The sequence below is a fragment of the Gallus gallus genome, chromosome Z (genome assembly GCF_016699485.2).
Source record: "Gallus gallus isolate bGalGal1 chromosome Z, bGalGal1.mat.broiler.GRCg7b, whole genome shotgun sequence".
In the NCBI taxonomy this organism is placed as follows: domain Eukaryota; kingdom Metazoa; phylum Chordata; class Aves; order Galliformes; family Phasianidae; genus Gallus; species Gallus gallus.
In genome coordinates, this window is record NC_052572.1 from 34,331,629 (window position 1) to 34,349,523 (window position 17,895).

Consider the following 17,895-nt stretch of genomic DNA (forward strand, 5'->3'; position numbering starts at 1 on the left):
GTATTCAGCATGGCCCTTTTCTTTCCACAAAGGAACAACCCCCCGACCTCTCACCCCCCCCACTCCCCCCATCACACACACACATCTAGTAATCATAAAGATCCATATTTACATGTTTGTTCCAGAGCAATTTCACTTTTTGTCATAGTGCAGTCAGAATTTTCAAGTAAGCAATCAGTTATCTTTAAAATGTTGGAGAAAAAAAAAAAAAGGCTGCTACTAATTTCATCAATTCCTCAAAAATTGTGCTCCATAAAAGAAGAGCCTTATATGTGGTTATCTAGTTTGTTTGCTAGCTCCCATCCTTTCCCCAAATCCTACATGTTCCACTTTGCATCAAGACCATTTTGTAGTCAATATGCTGACCACTGTTTTTCTTGCACACAGTAATCCAATCTAGCAAGCAGAATTCCTGCAGCTCACTGCAAAATGTTCTACAAGGCTTGAAAGCCACAGGTTTCTAAGAAGATTAAAAGAAAGAGAGATTCACATCTCCACCCTTAAAGCCAAGAGAAAAGCATGAGTTTGCAATTCGTGCCTCTTACTGAGTCCCTTGCTTTTATTTTAAGATAGCAGCTTGTGTTTATGTATATATTCACCTGAGGTTAAAAACTGGCATTTATTTCTCATGGCCCTTACTGTGAAGAAAGAGGTTGCATGATTTTGGAGTCTAAGCCATATAATTAGGAAAATAGTCGCTAATACATTTGCAGTGTATAAACTAATACTTTGATGAATAATTACTGAATGAGTCTGTCTACTTTTCAATTACATTGTTTAGAAAGGTTTATGCTTTCTGGCTATATAGTATAATTGAAGGAAGTAAAAGTTAAAATTCATGTCCTGATTTACAGTACTGTTTCTTTTTACATAGTCAAATTTTACTTACAGTAATTCCAGCTGTTGGCATTTCTTCTGGAGAAAAAGTGACCTTTTCTCCGCATGAAATGTCATGTTGGAAAGAATAGTGCCCTGGGACATTCCCATGCTAGAATCAGTTCCTGATAATCTCACTGGAAAGTGAGAAACCAGCCCTCTCCACTGAAGCTGACCTCCTGTTTTTATCCTTATAGATGCACGTGATAATATAAATTACTAATATGATACAAGGTATAATAAAATAAGTTAATAGTTCAGGATGCCACAAGGCACCAGCACAGGCTGTCCAGAGCAGCTGTGGCTGCCCCACCTTTGGAGGTGTTCAAAGCCAGGTTGGATGGGGCCCTGGGCAGCCTGAGCTGGCGGGTGGCAGAGGGTTGGAACTAGATGGAAATTTACGGTCTCCTCCAACTCAAACCACTCTGTATTTCTATATATTCAGCCTTGGGCGGGAGTGACTTGCTGCTTGGAGGGAGTCCAAATTTAAGAAGTAAATACAGACATATTTCTCTGGACAGCTAATCTGGGGAAAAAAAATGAGAAATGTCTTCCTCAGAAATTTTAAATATCTGAGTTAAGTATCATGGAAATGGGATATCAGGCAGAGAACTAGTGAAATGATGTAAGAAGCATGGAAAACACCATCCTATAGATCTGCATTGTGTATCGTATGGTCTACAAGGCATTTCTCAGACAAATCATTGCGTGATTTGGAAATCAGTGGAAAGAAACTAACCGTGCCTGTTTCAAAGTTGCACGTTGTGTCAAAAGTTCATCCTGAACGAGAGTACTTAATATTATGGTAATCAGTATAGAGAGGAAATAACTTCTTTCTAATCCATATTATACAGAGTACTTTCATAACTGTATACATCACTGTGGCATTCAAACATCCAGCCAAGGAGAAGCCTTCCAACAGGACATGCTTCTGTCCAGAAACATTCCAACTTACAATAAAAGTGTAACAGATAAATAAAATGAGTATTAAGAATAAAGCAGCACCAAAGGAATACTGAACTAGCAATAAAACCACACAAACATTAGCTTCTGTATAGCACACTTTCAGATTACTTCAGGTGACTGGTTTAGAAATAGCAACAATGATATGGAATATTTCTAAGTATTTTCTCAACCCATAGACAAAGGAGTTTCTAGAGTTTCAGTCTTTTAACCAAGCAATAGCTTGGTGATTGTGCTGGCTGGAATCAGCCTTGTAGAAAGAAACAGGATTTGGTAATTTGATAGATGCTTGCACCACAAATTAATTAAACAACAAAATTAGTACTCTATTAATCCCAAAAGAGGCGCTCATCCTCTATCCTTACAAAACCCCCAGACTTCATCCTCCTCCCTCAGGCAAAAGCCTATATCCATGGACAGGTCTCAAACCGTGCCCTGCAGGTCACAAAGCACAGGCTGTGACAGTAGACACACCTCCCCCTTAGTACTCTATATCTGCTGGAGCAGTTTTACTGCAATGTGAGAGGGTGAAAAGTTAACGCTGGCTGGTTACGCAATAAATGTCACTGGTAATACCACTGACTTTGGACTAGACTCCCAGCAGTAAGCAGTTAAGAGGTGATAAAGCAGGATTAATCGCTGAGCAAAATTTATGATTGTCAGCAGAGGATGCAGTATGACTTCCCTGCAATCTTTATTCTTCCTTGAAAAAGAAATTATTTTGCAGCGATCTGTCTTCCCTTTCTGCAGCACGTTGGAGGGGAGTTAATGCCATCACGCGTACACCTCTAAGCCCATTCCCACACACTTACCCTAAAAAAGTCATGCAAGGTCATTGCTATTTATGGCTGTTCATGTAAATGAATACAACTCCACTGACACTGAGAATAATGAAATAGTAATGAAATACTGCAAAAAAAAGAAAAGAAAAGAAAAGAAAAGAAAAGAAAAGAAAAGAAAAGAAAAGAAAAGAAAAGAAAAGAAAAGAAAAGAAAAGAAAAGAAAAGAAAAGAAAAGAAAAGAAAAGAAAAGAAAAGAAAAGAAAAGAAAAGAAAAGAAAAGAAAAGAAAAGAAAAGAAAAGAAAAGAAAAGAAAAGAAAAGAAAAGAAAAGAAAAAGAAAAGAAAAAGAAAAGAAAAAGAAAAGAAAAAGAAAAGAAAAAGAAAAGAAAAAGAAAAGAAAAAGAAAAGAAAAAGAAAAGAAAAAGAAAAGAAAAAGAAAAACCAGTAATTTATCAGAAACTATTCCTTAGGCTGACTTGATAAAATTGCCTCTACCAGTAAAACTGCCCAAAATGATGCAGTGCTCACAGAGGCAGAGAATTAGTTAGCCAGGTAAAGCTGCTTTGGATGCAGCATGAGCTCTGAACCTTCCCTTGCTGTTGAAACAAATATATGATCATATACTAAACCTCTCACTGCCCTCCCAAGTTGTGGCTCTCAACTATACGGCCAGTCAGACAGTGACTGGTTTTCCAAGATTGCATTTTTTCATTTCCTCTTTTTGGATAGGAACACACATAAACCAGCAAAGAACCATCAGTGAAGGCAAACAGTAACTGCTTCCTCCAAATAATGGAGGCTGAGTACAAAATAACAAAATATGTGATAATGTACTGTGATTTCTTTTTTCTGTGAAAGGTAATCTTTTCGCCAAAAGTATCCCGTAATGCTGCTCTAACTTAGGACTTCCAGTTTGACAGTGACAGTGACCTGAGCTTAACAATGGAAGGGTTTAATGAACAAGCTCACCACAAAAATAAGTTTAACCCGAACTGTCTGTTTTCCCAAAAATGAAAATGGAACATGAAGCCCACAGTTTTGACTTTGGTTCCAATACACAAAAGATGCTGCCTTTAATTACATGCAAGTTTGACTGATATTTGCTGAGATCTATTTCTAGGTCATGTAGGATAATAAATTATTTCTTTAAATTTTCACCTGGACAGGTATATGGAATAAATAGTCACCAACTCAGTGACAGTCTTGATGATGGGAAAAAAACTGTTAGAATGCTAATTATATAGTACGGGTAAGCATATATCAGTGTACATAAAATCATGTACATGATGAATCATACCCTTCTTCCCAGGCACTTTGAATGGCATTTATCTTTTTCCACCATCAGCTACTGAGGAGAGAAACCATGATTTCACGCAGAAGTTTAAGCACCCAGTGTGATGAAGAGCTGATTATCATCTCAGCACTTTGATAAACTCTATAACAGTTGAAACATTTTGTGTCTGTGCTAGGACAAAGCACTGTCAAAGCATTCTGTAAGGAGAGTTCTCAGGTAAGTACACTTAACTTTGTACTGATAAAGGGAAAACTTTGAAGGGAAGAATTTAATGAGAGGTTTTAGATTGGTATCACAAACGCACACACCTTTCCTTTTCTAGACCAGCTCTCACCTTGTGACACAGAACGGCTGATCCATGCTTAATCACTTCATGACAATTACCTGATTTTGCCCCTTCATATCATTTTAGGTTCTAAAAACCCACCAGTTCCAAGAATGAGTTAGAATCTCAAACTTGTGTCCTTAGCACTGTTACTTCTGCATAGCTTAATGAACCTAGATGTTAACTTAAGCAATATGTAAACAAGAACTGGCTCAAATACAACGGAATGTGGCTAATCTAGGCTAAGGCTAAGGAAATATCACTCTTTATTCTGCAGAATTACTAACACCACACTAATGAATAGCTGCAGTTTAACACTGTAGGTGACTGTGGAGAAACTAAGTCTTATTCATTATGTTGTACAAAATGCTTCCAGTATTCCTTCAGATCATATGATCTTTTCAACTGTAAGCTTTCAAATTTGCTTCTGTATTTCTCTGCCTTCCTGACTAAAATTAAGTTTTTAATTTCTGAAAGGACCATGGGAAGTTTTTTTTTTTTTAAATATTCCACATTCTGTATTTTAAAATACCAGTACTCAATTGATTACTGCTTACCAGAAAACACTCGCTTGTGTTATGTGTGCTGCTTGTAGTTAAGGGTTAAAAGTTGAGGAAATGTCCAGATCCCCCATTGCCTTACATCGTCTACATAAAATATTCAAATATTGTCTGAAGTAACAGACAACAGAAACCCAAAGTGTCCAGTTTTGGTTGGAGCTGTCAAAAGCTTTCCGTTTTTTTTCGCCTCTAATTTTTATGATTATAAAACCTGACTTTCAACAAACACCAGACAAAGAGGGCACATATCTGATCCTTACACTTCTCCACTTTCACATCATTTTTGTTTTGCAGCTTTCTTCTATACAAACATATTTTGTATTGTACAGTAACAAAACCAAGTTAGTTATAATCTTATTCTACACTTACAGCAGCAAAATGCTTTAGTTCTTAGAAAAAAACCTCAGAAAGAGAAAGGACTCAAAAAGGGGCTGTTCCCATATCTTTAAAGGTAGGAGTGAAGTATTAACTCATGATAAATAAAAATACCACTAAATCCCAGAAAATCACCAGAACAGAAGCACTTCATCGAACTTCATGTTTTGGCATCTGGCCCTGGCCATGTACTGCTGGCTGCTGGGGAGCATTACCACTGAGAAAGACCAAGGCCACTATAAAGTCACTGGTGTTCAGAATCTTATTCGGTGCCAGCAGCCTCAGTCTTGCTAACAATCTCTGCCCTTGGGACACCTTCCACCACACACACTTTAGAAAAGACAGGTATCTATGTCCTCCCTGAAAACATTAATGTTGCCTTTTCACGTCATCAGAAGGTTGGAAAAGACCTTCAACTTCATCAACTCCAAATGTCAACCTGATCTACCAAGTCCCATCACAAAACCATGCCACTCAGAGACCCATCCAGATGTCTCTAGGGATGCTCAGGGGTGGAAACTTCAGCATTTCCCTGCCCAGTCCATTTCAATGTTTGCATCTGGGAAAGTTCAGACTGGATACTGGGAACAGATTCTTCACCAAGACTGTAGTTGGGTACTGGAACAGGCTTCCCAAGGGCAGTGACAGCACAGAGCCTGCTGGAGATCAAGAAGTGTTTGAGCAACACTCTCAGAAATACAGTTTCATTTTGAGGTGGTCCTGTGTGGAGCCAGGAGCTGAACTCAATGATCCTGTGCACTCCACTGTGCACTGTGCACTGTTGAAAACTCAGGATATTCAGTGATTTGATGATTTTAGATCTCCCTGAGCACAACTTGAGACCATTTCCTTGTGTCTTAGCAGCTATTACCTGAGAAGAGAAACTGACAACCACCTCACTGCAATCTTCTTTCAAGTAGTTGTATAAATTAATAAGGTCTCCACTCAGCCTCCTCCAGACTAAACAGCCCCAGTTCCTTTAGCTGCACCTCATAAATGCCTGATTTCTTTTCCCTTCACCAGCTTTGTTGCTCTTCTCTGCACACACTCAAGCAATTCAACATCCTTCTTGTTGCAAGTGGCCAAAGACTGAAAAAACAGTTAAGGTGTGGTCTCACCAATGCCACGTAAAAGGGGACAATCATTTCTCTAGTCCTGCTGGCCACACCATTTCCATTGCAGGACAGGATACCATCAGCCTTCTTGGCCACCTGGGCACACTGATTAAAATGGGGCCAGAAGAAGCAGGAAAATGAGCTGTGCTTTCTGAGCCACAATACAGGTTGTGGAGCACTACACTAAGTGAGTAGTGAATGCAGGAGATTTGAACATAATTGAACTAAAGCTATGGGTTCTCACAACCAGAGCTTGAATAGCCTGTAAGAAACTTTACATGTGTACCTTGAGATCTTAGCCTGATTTGGAGAATCAATTTGGGATACATAACTAGAGGAATTCAAGTCACATAAGAAAGAAGTACCATAGTGCTCCATCTGGGCCTGGTATTTCTGAGCAAGCCTGGAATCAAAACTACAGTCTCAGAAGATGATCTCTACTGAAAAAAAAGAGGCTCCTTCAGAATTTAAGTATCCTCAAGAAGGCAGACATTCTGAGGGTAAGCATTCTGGTATTATGGTTGAAATTCTGCATTCAAACTCCTGAAGTTCTGGCATCCTCTTGAGGATCTGGACCAAAGCAACCAAGACTGAGATGGCAGAAGGAAAAGCATTTATAAATTTTTCTGATTTTAAGAGTGAAAATTCTTGTCTCTTTGTTCATCTTTTTAGGACAGCACCTGGAGTTCGTCCAAAACACTCCATGGTGAAAGTCTGCCAATACAGCTGCTTTTATGCAGACTCTAAGAAGTATCATTCAACTTCTTTTTAATTACATATGCTTTTTTTTTTAATTTTAAACTAAATTGATACTTTTTCCCCATACCTTCAAGATAGCAGGGTTTTACTCTTTGCAGTATGATCAAAAAGTGTTCAGTCAATCATAGCAGATCACTACAATTTTAAAGCATTTAACCTGTACTGCATTTCCACACTGTCATTTTCTGCCCTTCACCAGGACACATACAGACAAAACCAAGAGACTTGAGTGGTGAAAATCACCCTAATCATTGTTTCATCTTCAGTAAGTTAAGTAAGGTGTTAAGATAAACCAAAAATAGCAGCAGTTTCACTGTACTAAAGGTTGCAAATAAGGTATATCAAGCTTTGGGTATGTCAGTAATAACACTAAATTGCTTCAACTGCTGAATGCTCAAGGCAAGTTAAGCTACTACTAGCAAACTAACATTCAGTTACCACAGAAGTAGCTTCAAAGTTTTTAAGATGCAGCACTCAACTACACTTCTGTCAGAATAAAACAGGTAAAAGAACTCCGACGATGTTCCATGTACATAAAACAATTCAACTTTCTTTCATGCATATGCGAGATGCAGGTGCTTGTAGCCCTGTATTCACGTACGTGCTTGCAGCAGACCAACTGAGAAATGCCTGTAGAATAAAACTCCAATCTCCCTGTGAAACATCACTTTAAGAAGCAATTTGTTAGTAGCCTGAGAAGAAAGGGTATTCTACAGATAGAGTAACAACTAAATGGATCTGAAAATTCAACAAGTCTTGGAAAAAAAAAAAACAAAAAAAACACAACCTCTTCAGGTGTTCACATCATCTACAAAAAACTCGGATCTTTTGTAGACCAAATTTTCCTGCATGCATGCACGCAGGCATTAATACAGCCAGCAAGTAGAGAATTGCCTAAAAATAGCTCCAACAGCCTTTCCTTTAGAATGCAAACACTGCCATTAAATACAATGTGGCAACACTTGGGATCAGTGTGAATTCTGAAATACCACATGCGAGCTATTCAGGTTTCTTTAAACAACAAAAATAGCAATAAAAATAATGTCAAACTTTGGCTTGCTGGTAAAAATATCTCATTCTCTAAATGAGAAAGAAAAAAAAAAGCCTGTAATGGCTCCTATATACCATAGATTGCTTATTTAAACGGTACACTCAGTGAAACAGATGTCATTGCACAATATCTCTGTTCCACCCACATCCTGTTCTCCTAGTTGCCAAACAGAACTGTTTTGAGTTATTTACTCAGCGATCAGATTGAAGTATTTCTGCAATGATCTCCATGCTGAAAGAAAGAAAGAAAGAAAGAAAGAAAGAAAGAAAGAAAGAAAGAAAGAAAGAAAAACCAACAGTACTTAAAAATCAAAATGGAATTTCACATGATGTTCTACTGTGACTTACTTTGCTTAACATGCCTTTGCTAGTAGAGACTACCAAGGCAGACCAAAACCTTTACCAAAGGGTCAAAAAAATCTTATTTTTACAACTTGATTTTTTACCTTGAATATCTGTTTCTTTCTTTCTGATCCTTACACTGTTGCAACTTTGTGATTTTAAACAGCTTCACTCAACCAAGGAAAATGTGGAATTATCACCAAAGCTTCCGTCCCAGTACCCAGAATTATATTTTCTTGTGTAGGATATCTACACACAACCCTAAATCCATGCCATAACATAACTAAGGTTGGAAGGGACTTTTGGAGGTGTCTGGTGCTGGGACTGTAACTCCAATTATTGGGCAAATTCAGCCCACAGCATTCAGCAATGCTTTTCAGTGATGCACCACATGCAGCGCGTATTCTGCAGCACAGTGAATACATATATAACGAGTGATGGCTAAGCAGAAAAAACATATCTATGGCCTTTTCTCATAGTAAGTACTGTCCTTGTTAAAAACGTGAAACTTTCTTCAATCTCTCGAGAAAAGTGACATTAAAACTACTAATATTAACATCAAAGTACATTTTAGTATTCCAAAGGTTTTTCATCTCATCAGATTTTCACTCTTCAGTACTTGTTTGCTATTAAGCCACCTAACCCTTCAACTTTCCAGCTTTATGTTGCCTTATTTAGAACTCTTGACTTTGCTGAGCTGCTTTCAGATTACCACATAAAGTCTTAAGGATAAATAAAGCAAGCACGTTTTTTAGCAGACCACTTGCCAGTTTAGCAACAGCAGAGTCAATAATGGATAGGGAGAAGGAGTATAGTTCTCTAATTTTTCATTCCCAGCTAATTTCTCTGCATCTGTAATATGAATATGCTTTAAGAAGAAGCAGTGAATACATCAAACCATGAGAGTGCTTCAGAAGTGAATGAACTTGACTTTTTTTTAAACGTCACAGTACTTAAAGCTCAACGTGGATCTATTTTTCCATCCAGTTGAAAATAACTGAGCACTTATCACGTTATTCTACGTAGCTATTCTACTCAATCCTATAGCTGAGAGAGTCCAATGCAATCGATCTGCATGCTGACTATAGTTTCAGACCAATTACGTATTCACATGTCCTGCAAAGATAGTTTCTGGACAGATGACGGTGCTTTAATTGTTGACAGCTGCTCCACACTTCATACTCCAAATTCCTATTATTGCTCACATCTAGCACTGACTGTGGAAGTACTTACAACACACTGTGAAAGAATACATTTATCTGGAACCCAACGAATACAGTTAAAGAAGCACTTCATTCATTAGGGCATTCATTAGTGTTCACTCTTTGTTTTCTTTTAAAATCCCAATTATGCATTTTGAGAAAGATAAAGACGAGCATATTGATTTTCAATAAGAATTGGAACAAAGAGGAAAATATGAAATTACAAGAAAGTGTACGTGTTAAATTTGGTAAGAATATATATATGTGCATACATACATAAATATATATATATATATATACATATATATATATTTTTTTTTTTTAAGAGAGAAAGTTGTGTCTTTATTTGGGTTGACTTTTCTGTGGTTTCAGTCCTAAAACTGAAAGCACCTGTCCGTACTGCTCAGATATCAATACTGCTCTTCAAAGTTCGGCATACAGAATCATCAGTATTCTGTCAGTCATAGGCTGGTAGCCTCTCATTATAGGAGCTCAGTCTCTCTGTCATTCTGTTTATATGCCCCGTACACTTTTATGGGGTTGTGTCTCTTCTAAAGCAATAATATGCCATTGAGAAAAGAAAGAAATGAGTGAAGTGTTCCCTAACACTCTGAGTAATTACTGGATAATAAAAAGTTATCTGATGAATAATTCTATTGTCAAATAAAACTAGAGAGTTTGATTTCATTATCAAGCATCCAGTTAAGATAGTGTCTACATACATCAGTACGTATGGGTTCCACTTCAAGAGTCCTTTAAATGCAGTCTGTTTTAAGAAGAGACCTTTTTAAGAGATTATGATAATTTCTGAACATTCACTGATCGCTGCTGAGCACAAACCTCTTTTTTTTTAAAAAAAAACTTTTGGCAAAGTCTGAAGGCAGGAATTACCTTGGTTAGTTGAAACACTCTGAAAGGAAAATCATCCCAATTAAACAGAGGACCTCTGGGTTTTGCCACTGGGATCACTGCTTTTCCAGATAATTTTTTTTCATATAATGTCACTAATTACAATGGGATGTTGGTAATACCGTATGAACACCAGAAAATAAAATAAAAAACATCTCCAGAAATCACCTATAAAAATGACATTATATATTGCTTTGAGTGCAGTTGCTTTTTTTTGTAGAAGGAAGGGCACTGACAGCCTTTAAAAAGCCAAATTTTGTCATGAGATTCCCCACAGCTATTGTTACTGCTCAACTGAAAAGCTTAGGGAAAACAAAAACTATTACATCTCAGACCTCATCAATGTTGCAAAACGCTGAACAAAGGTTTATGTCATTCCGCTGGCATTTTGTCTTGCTCTCTGTGCAATTTGGATCATTCTGGAGCTAAAAGCTATTGATTTACTAGAAAGCAGCTTCATGTTTTGTATTTTCAATCCTATTGGTCTGATTAAACAAAAAGACCTTTCAGCAAAACACAGAACCTTTTATATTACTTACTGTACTGTACTCAAGTCCGTTTCAATAAAGAAGGAGTCGGCACTGATAACAGCAGTATTATACTTAATGTTCATTAAAAATTGACCAACCTTTCCTTCAGCGTCTCCTGTTGTAGCCTTCTCAACCTTGTTCCTGTTTAAAACTTTTTTCACCCACTCTTCTACTTGAACATTGAACTTCATGAAAGTCACATAGCAAAAGTATGCTGTCAGGAGTGTTAAGCTTTCCCACCACATGATTAAGTTATCCAGAAAAAAGATGATCAGCAAGATCAAGTCAACGATGTAAAAGGACACATCTCGAAAGAGTGGCCACCAAGTAAGATTCAAGATTTCTCTAGAAAATAAAGCACACATTCCAATCACGAACAGGATATTAAACACAGCAGATCCCACTATTGTCCCAATGCCGACATTGCTGTGGGATATAAACACTCCTATTAAAGAAGTGAAAAGTTCTGGGGCTGAGCCACCAGCAGCCATGAAGGTTGCCCCTGCCACATCATCAGATATGCTCAGCTTTTCAGTGATGACAGTCAAGGAAGGAACGAAGAACTCATCGCAGACTATGGCTAAGGCTATGAACATGTAAATCATTCCAATTACATGGAGTATCACCGCACCCTTTCTTCTTTCTTCAAGAGAGAAAAGGTCCTCTGGGTACTCTCCCTTGGAATGCTCTTCTGTTGCATTGTCATGTTCAGCTTCATGTTTCATAGACGTAGGTGAATCTGGAGTGCTGCCTTCATTCTGTTCCATGAAATCCAACAGAGTTCTTTGGTGCCCGTGCACCAGCTTTTGGCTTTCTAGGCTGCTGGCCAACACCTTGCTATGTGTTTCCATCTTGAAAAAGGCACTAATTGAAAGAGAGAAAGTACTAATGGCCACTACACTGACAAGAAGCCCTATTATCCTTATCAGTCTCAGTTTTTTCCTAACATTCTGGTGCCGTTTGCAACCAAACAGTGGTTCGTTCAAACACCACTCTTCCAAGACACTACCAACAGTTTTTTTGCAAAGAGCCATTGTGAGTCCTGTGTGAGATGCTGAGGGAGTTAGATGGATTGTTCCTTCATACTTTTCTTCAGCTTTGAAGGTAAAGGTGCTTTAAGGGTTCTTCCACCAAGTACTTTTATTCTTCATAGGAAGTATTCTCTTCATTCGTACTAAAAGGTGCAAACAGGTTTATTAACATTAGTAAAAGAATACAAGAATAAAAGCTTTTATAGACTTGGTTAAATTTAGAATTTAAAGCAGAATATTACTGACCGCAACACACTACCCTGCCTCATACCCTCAGGCACAGCAACAGTGTGTTTGTTTCAGCATTAACCTTGTGAATAAAAGTCTATCAGTACTCAAATCACTTTATGCCACTGCTCAGCATTAGGACTCAGCTGATGACAAAAAAATCCTTGCAGAAAGGAAGAACTGTCCCCAGATACACACACACAAAAAAAAAAAAAAAAAAAAGAAACTACTATTTTAATTGCTACACCAAAGGTTATCATCTTCTGTAATTACTTTCTTCTACAATCACGTAATGCCCAATTCCCAAACGCAGAGGCAGTAATGTATGAAAAAGCAATCAAAGTGTAACAGGCATCTCATCAGGCTTCCATGCAGCCAAGGTAGTATTAATTGAAACGTTACACACGCATAGAGCAAGTCATTATAATGTGTAGGTAACACACCGAGCTGTTGTAATAGGATCAAAATGAAGATCTGAGGTACACACAGCTTCTTTAACTCCTCTGCAAAATCAGCTCAAGTTTACACAAAGAATTCAGTTTGCTTCTGACTAGATCTAGGATGTTAGTTTGGACCAGATAACACAAGAGTTTCTTTCACCTTTGATTCTGATTTCATTTATCTCACACATTCAGCTATAAAAGTAGGAAGCTGAATACTTTTGGTCACGTATTGTTTAAAAGCGCCCTTCTTACAGATTTTGTTAAAAAAATCAGTTTAAGTTCATGCCTTAAACTTAAAGGTGATGCTGAAACTTTGAGAATATGAGGAAGACTATTCACGTATGTCAGAGCAGAGAGCGGTGGAAGGACAATACTTTCGATACGGGAAAGAAAAAAGAAGTAGTTATTATATAACAGGGACTGCGATTACCTAATTCGAAGACTATAACATAGAAATTAGTTGCATACACGTTACGCATAGCAAATCACATCTTCTACAGCACAAAATGTACAATCGACTATCAATAACTTCCGATTACAGTGTAAAACCACTGCATTACACCACATACTCACGGCACTTGCAGTCAAGGCTGAATTTTGAAGAACATATAAAATGCTGATTTTGTGTTCTCAAAGAGAGAATTACAGCTACAACACAGAGTTACCTACATAAAAGTTCCTAAGTCACGTGCAGCTTTTCCTGATTTTACAAACGGCACCCGCGCTAAGATGTCATAGAAACACGGCTCTATCTGCAAAATACAGCACCGCGGCGGAGATATTCTATTTTCCACCTGAGAGTTACGCTCACCAGCCTGCCACACGAACACCAAACAGGGCAGGCAGCGGAACGGCATCATCTCTTCGTGCACCGCTCGTGCCGGAGGGACCGACCCCTCGACCCAGCTTCCCCCTGCCCAGCCTGGCCTCAGCACCCCGTCAGCCTCTGCCCGCGCCCCGCGGAGATGCCGCACCGCCGCACCGCACAAACTCAGCCCAAGTTCTCCCCGCACCGCTCCGCTCCGCACCGCACAAACTTTTCTCCTCTCCCTCCGGCGAGCCGGCCCAGCCGCGCTCCCCGTGCCGCAGCCGCCGAGGCACTGACCTGCCCGTCTGCTCGCGGCTGCCTGGGGCACGGGGCGCCCCGCAGCAGCCGGGTACCACCCACGGGGGCGGGCGGCCCCGCCCGAGGAAGGCAGCCCCGCTCCGCCGCAGCCCAAGCCCCGCCCGCCCGAGCCCGGCGTCGCTCACCCGCAGGTGCTCTGCCCGGCTCCGACGCCCGCAGGGGCTCGGGCACCCGCGGCCGCCGCGACTGCCCCTTACCGCGCTGACTAAGGCGGGCGGTGGCTGCGGGTCCGCACCGCCCCGCACAGGCGGGGCAGGAGGCGGCTCGCTCCCGCCCAGGGCCGCCGGGGGGTCTGGGAGCCCCACCACCCCCCCGGCGAGTACGGGAGTGCGGGTAGCGGTAAGGGAGCGGCAGCAGGGGCTGCGCGTTTCCTTACGTCTCGGGTTGCCGGTTAACGGGGGGTAAGTAACATTCGCTGCCTCCGTAGGCAATGATGAGCTTTGAGGAGAGTGGTAATTTTAAAAAGGAAATGTCTTCTCATCAGCGCGTCCTTTGTTCCAAATGTATTCTGAAGGGAAATCAGGAAATGAAAGAAAGGAACATTGCGTTTTGGTTCTGACTTTAAGGAAGGAGACGTGCCCACCGATAGTTATTAATCATCAGTAATGTACTTAGAAACATACGTGTCTTTAAACTGCTCTTCAAAGTTGGCACGGGGACCGATGAACTGCGCTCCCTAGAAAACGGGAAGTTCAGATCCAGACTTTCCCTTCCTTCGTCTTTCAATACAGGTATATCCCTGGTAAACCGTGGTTTGTTAAGCAATAAATTCAAGAGTCAAATACAGGTGGAACTGCTGCAGTGCCTCAGCATCACAGCTGCCTCCGTGTGCTAAGTGCTGCAGACCCACTAGGGCGTGCAGGCACTGCTCTGCTGAAATACCACTCGTGGTCCTACTTGATGCCTTTGTTACACAGAGCCGTGTAGCGATCTGTGGGTTCAGTGAGGTAACCTAATGTAGGCAGGCCAGCCCCCCAGGAAGATGCTCACTGAGTGAGCAGAGCTGGAAAGGACTTTCATGCAGAAATACCTGACGAGTGCAGAGATCAGGTGAGAACATGCAGATGCAGCCTGCTTGGGTGGGGGTGGGCAGTACAGCCTTGCAGTTGAGATCGAGGAAATGCTTGGTTGCAGCTCACTAATGTTACTCTGTTTTTCAGTGATACCTTTTCGAGTCCTGAAGAAGTCTACCGCAAGCAGCGAGCAGATAGTATAGTACTCTTGGCCACTTTGGGCTAGAGAATCACTTTGGTTTTTCCAGCCTCTACTGCCTTCATTTCTGACCTGTGATTTCACCAGATGGCGAACAACATAACTGTATTTGTGGGGAATACAAAGATGTAAGTGTTTTGATTAAGTGGGGGAAGGGGGGGGGAGAGAACAACAATGGACATTTTAAGTATTGTCGCAGCTATTCTGGGGATATTGTATGAAAGATATTGGTTGTCCAAGTAAGTCTGAAGCATGTCATCTATTCCCATCTCCCTACCTGCAGTTTTCAATGGCGTGGGCCTTTTAGGTTGCCTCAGCAATGATGGGAAACCCATAAGTTCTAGGGAGCTGTGAGATGGTGAAAACTTGTGCACAAAAAGCAATAGGTATCTAAGGGACAACACAGACATGCAAGAGATACAAAATGTTCACAAAGCATTTCCAGAATTTCAAAAGTTTCCAGTAAGGGCAACGTCTTTTAAGCACCCATAGAAGACAGTGTTGGCACGGGTGGTTCGGTTGCATTTCACACTGGGAGGTTCTCATTTTAGTGGCTGATAGGTAATGGAGGACGCCTGTTGTTTACCCACACTTGCATCATTGTGCACCTGAAATATACAAAAGCATGTGGAAGCTGCTTTGACCATCCATGTAGGGCCATGACATACACAAGAACTGATTAAAATGAAGGTTTTTGGTCGGCATCCATATACGCAAACCAAAGATGGAAGAGCTGCATCTCAAATATCCAACTGTGTTCCTACTCAGCAATGCCAGGGGTTAGAGGTAAGTGTGCTTATGTGAGTTCTTATGCTTGGTGCATTGTGGGCTTGCAGTTTGTGAAAAAATGGCCTTGAAAAAAGATGTCAGGATGTTCTTGCAGCTTCGCAGATGGCCAGAGGCAGGCTGGAATATGTATGTGTGTAGTGCCCCAGTATCCATCAGCTTCTGAAATACAAGTGAAAGCAGGTGAGTCTTGTGAATGACCACAGTGAGAGAAGATCAGCTGTAATAACATTATATATATTATAATGAAAATACTTGAATTGCAGTATCCATATGTTTTACTGTGTCTGCGGCAGTTTTTTTTCCCAATAACAAACACTTACTGCAGGCCAAGGAAAATAGAAGCCATAACAACAAAAATGGTATGGTACCGAGATAGGTATCTCTGCCTTGACCTGTTCTCACCTACGTGTTGCATAATGATGGTGACAGAAACAAAAAAGCACTGTTCAATTACTGCTAGGAACATAACTAACAATAACACAGAGTCTGTATTATTCTCTCAAAATTAAATGTCAGGGCATATCCTGGCTAAATGCAGTATAATTGGATCAGTTGAATGAGTCTATCCTTGGCCTACATCTGGCTCTATGTTTCTCATAAGTAAGAAGAGAAAAGACATCTACTAGCTAAATGCATTCTGCACCTATGCGTTTGTGCACATGACTAGTCGTTCATTTTTATATGAGCAGGACACATAAATTGTTTTTAATTTACTATGTGGGATGCACCCTCTGAAACAGTAAAGCATTCTTCTTTATTCTTTTGCAGTATTTCTCTTGCTGTTTTACATCCCAGACTTGGTACGAGCAAGCACAGATGTGTCTTTTGTGCAGGAGAGGGAAGGAAGAGAGAGCCAAATGAAAAATCCTGAATGACAACATCTCCAAGTATCACAGCAGTACCTTCTAAAGCTGGAAGATAAAGCTGATGAGGTGGTTACCATGGCTACAGAAGCGGCATATTTGAATGAAAATTGATTTTAAGCTTTTAAATGCTAATTGCATCTGTGAACAGGTGACATTTGAAATATCTTTTTCTCCCTCCTCCCTCCCCCCATATGTTGCAGAGTATAATGAGTGAAAGAAGAGGGTGACAAAGGTGACAACACACTGTTAAATTAGAACACTGATACAGTCTTCAACACTAAAGTATGTCACACCATTTGCTTGTGTAGTAGTACAAGTAATAAGTGAACACATATATAGATCACAGTGTCTGAGGAGCAGAAACTGTCTAGAACCCAATTAATATATTTTTCATGGTATTGTGAAAAATTAAACAGCTTTATTTAAATTAATCACCAGAACAATTGTTTCTGGTAGCTCATAATAAAGAGGCTATTAAAACTTACCATTCAGAAACTGCTATAAATTCTCAGTGATGAGGAAGCTTTGCAAATGCCTGGAATTAGAAGCATTTCTTATTTCACTCTGTACACTGGGAAATAAAGTTGAACTTCTACACAGTAGTAGACTCAGACTAGGGAACCAAGATGCTGTGTAGACTGGTGTTACTGTGCAACTGCTGCTAATTGCTGTCACACCACTGTCTGACCACACTCAGGCTGTAGTTGCAGAAGACATAGAAGGTGTAATTTACCTCACTGTAAGCATAGTTTTAATATGATCTGAAAGCTCTTTAACTTGCAGTGGGTTACATTCCACTTGTTAGCGCTTGCTTTTCGAAACACTCTTGATATGATTACTGTTTAAGACATGATCAGTTGTAATGCAGATTTATATTTTGTTAAATTAATTGTAAAATTGTAAATAAAAATTGTAAATCTGTGAGGGGTTTCAGATTATTTTAGTTTTTTGTTTGTTTGTTTGTTTTTCATTTTTGTTTTTTAATATGCAGTGTGAGAAATCTGGTGGTTTTGGCTGTGTTCTGCTTAGTTACAATGAGCACTGTAACATCCTTTGGTAAGGAGGCTAAATTTTTGATTCAGAGTTACTGCTAATGAACACTATGAAGGAAATGGGGAA

At 39.9% G+C, this 17,895-nt stretch overlaps 1 protein-coding gene and 1 long non-coding RNA gene across 18 annotated transcripts in view; one reads left to right on the forward strand and one right to left on the reverse strand.

The window, feature by feature from the left end:
* The window catches only part of SLC24A2 (solute carrier family 24 member 2), a 110,368-nt gene extending 96,214 nt beyond the window's left edge, over positions 1-14,154 (reverse strand). For 4 of the 15 annotated variants that reach the window (XM_040655480.2, XM_040655478.2, NM_001397110.1 and 1 more), the window contains exons 1-2: positions 14,035-14,132; positions 11,180-12,255 (exon numbers count right to left, since the gene is read on the reverse strand). In XM_040655480.2, coding sequence (XP_040511414.1) covers positions 11,180-12,115 — 936 coding nt within the window. In that variant the 5' untranslated portion in view covers positions 12,116-12,255; positions 14,035-14,132. Of the gene's footprint in view, positions 1-11,179; positions 12,256-13,765 lie in introns of all 15 variants that reach the window. The other 11 variants (XM_046905288.1, XM_046905286.1, NM_001397109.1 and 8 more) reach the window with 8 other exon arrangements.
* Positions 14,013-17,879, forward strand: LOC107052289. Of its 3 annotated transcripts, none has more exons than XR_001464685.3 (4): positions 14,013-14,310; positions 15,070-15,249; positions 15,673-16,090; positions 16,679-17,879. It is a non-coding gene; the product is annotated as an uncharacterized LOC107052289 (long non-coding RNA). The 3 variants fall into 3 exon arrangements; XR_006932510.1 differs by having other exon boundaries at positions 15,673-15,907; positions 16,679-17,877; XR_006932511.1 differs by having other exon boundaries at positions 14,213-15,249; positions 16,679-17,878.
* The last annotated feature ends 16 nt before the right edge of the window (positions 17,880-17,895 follow it).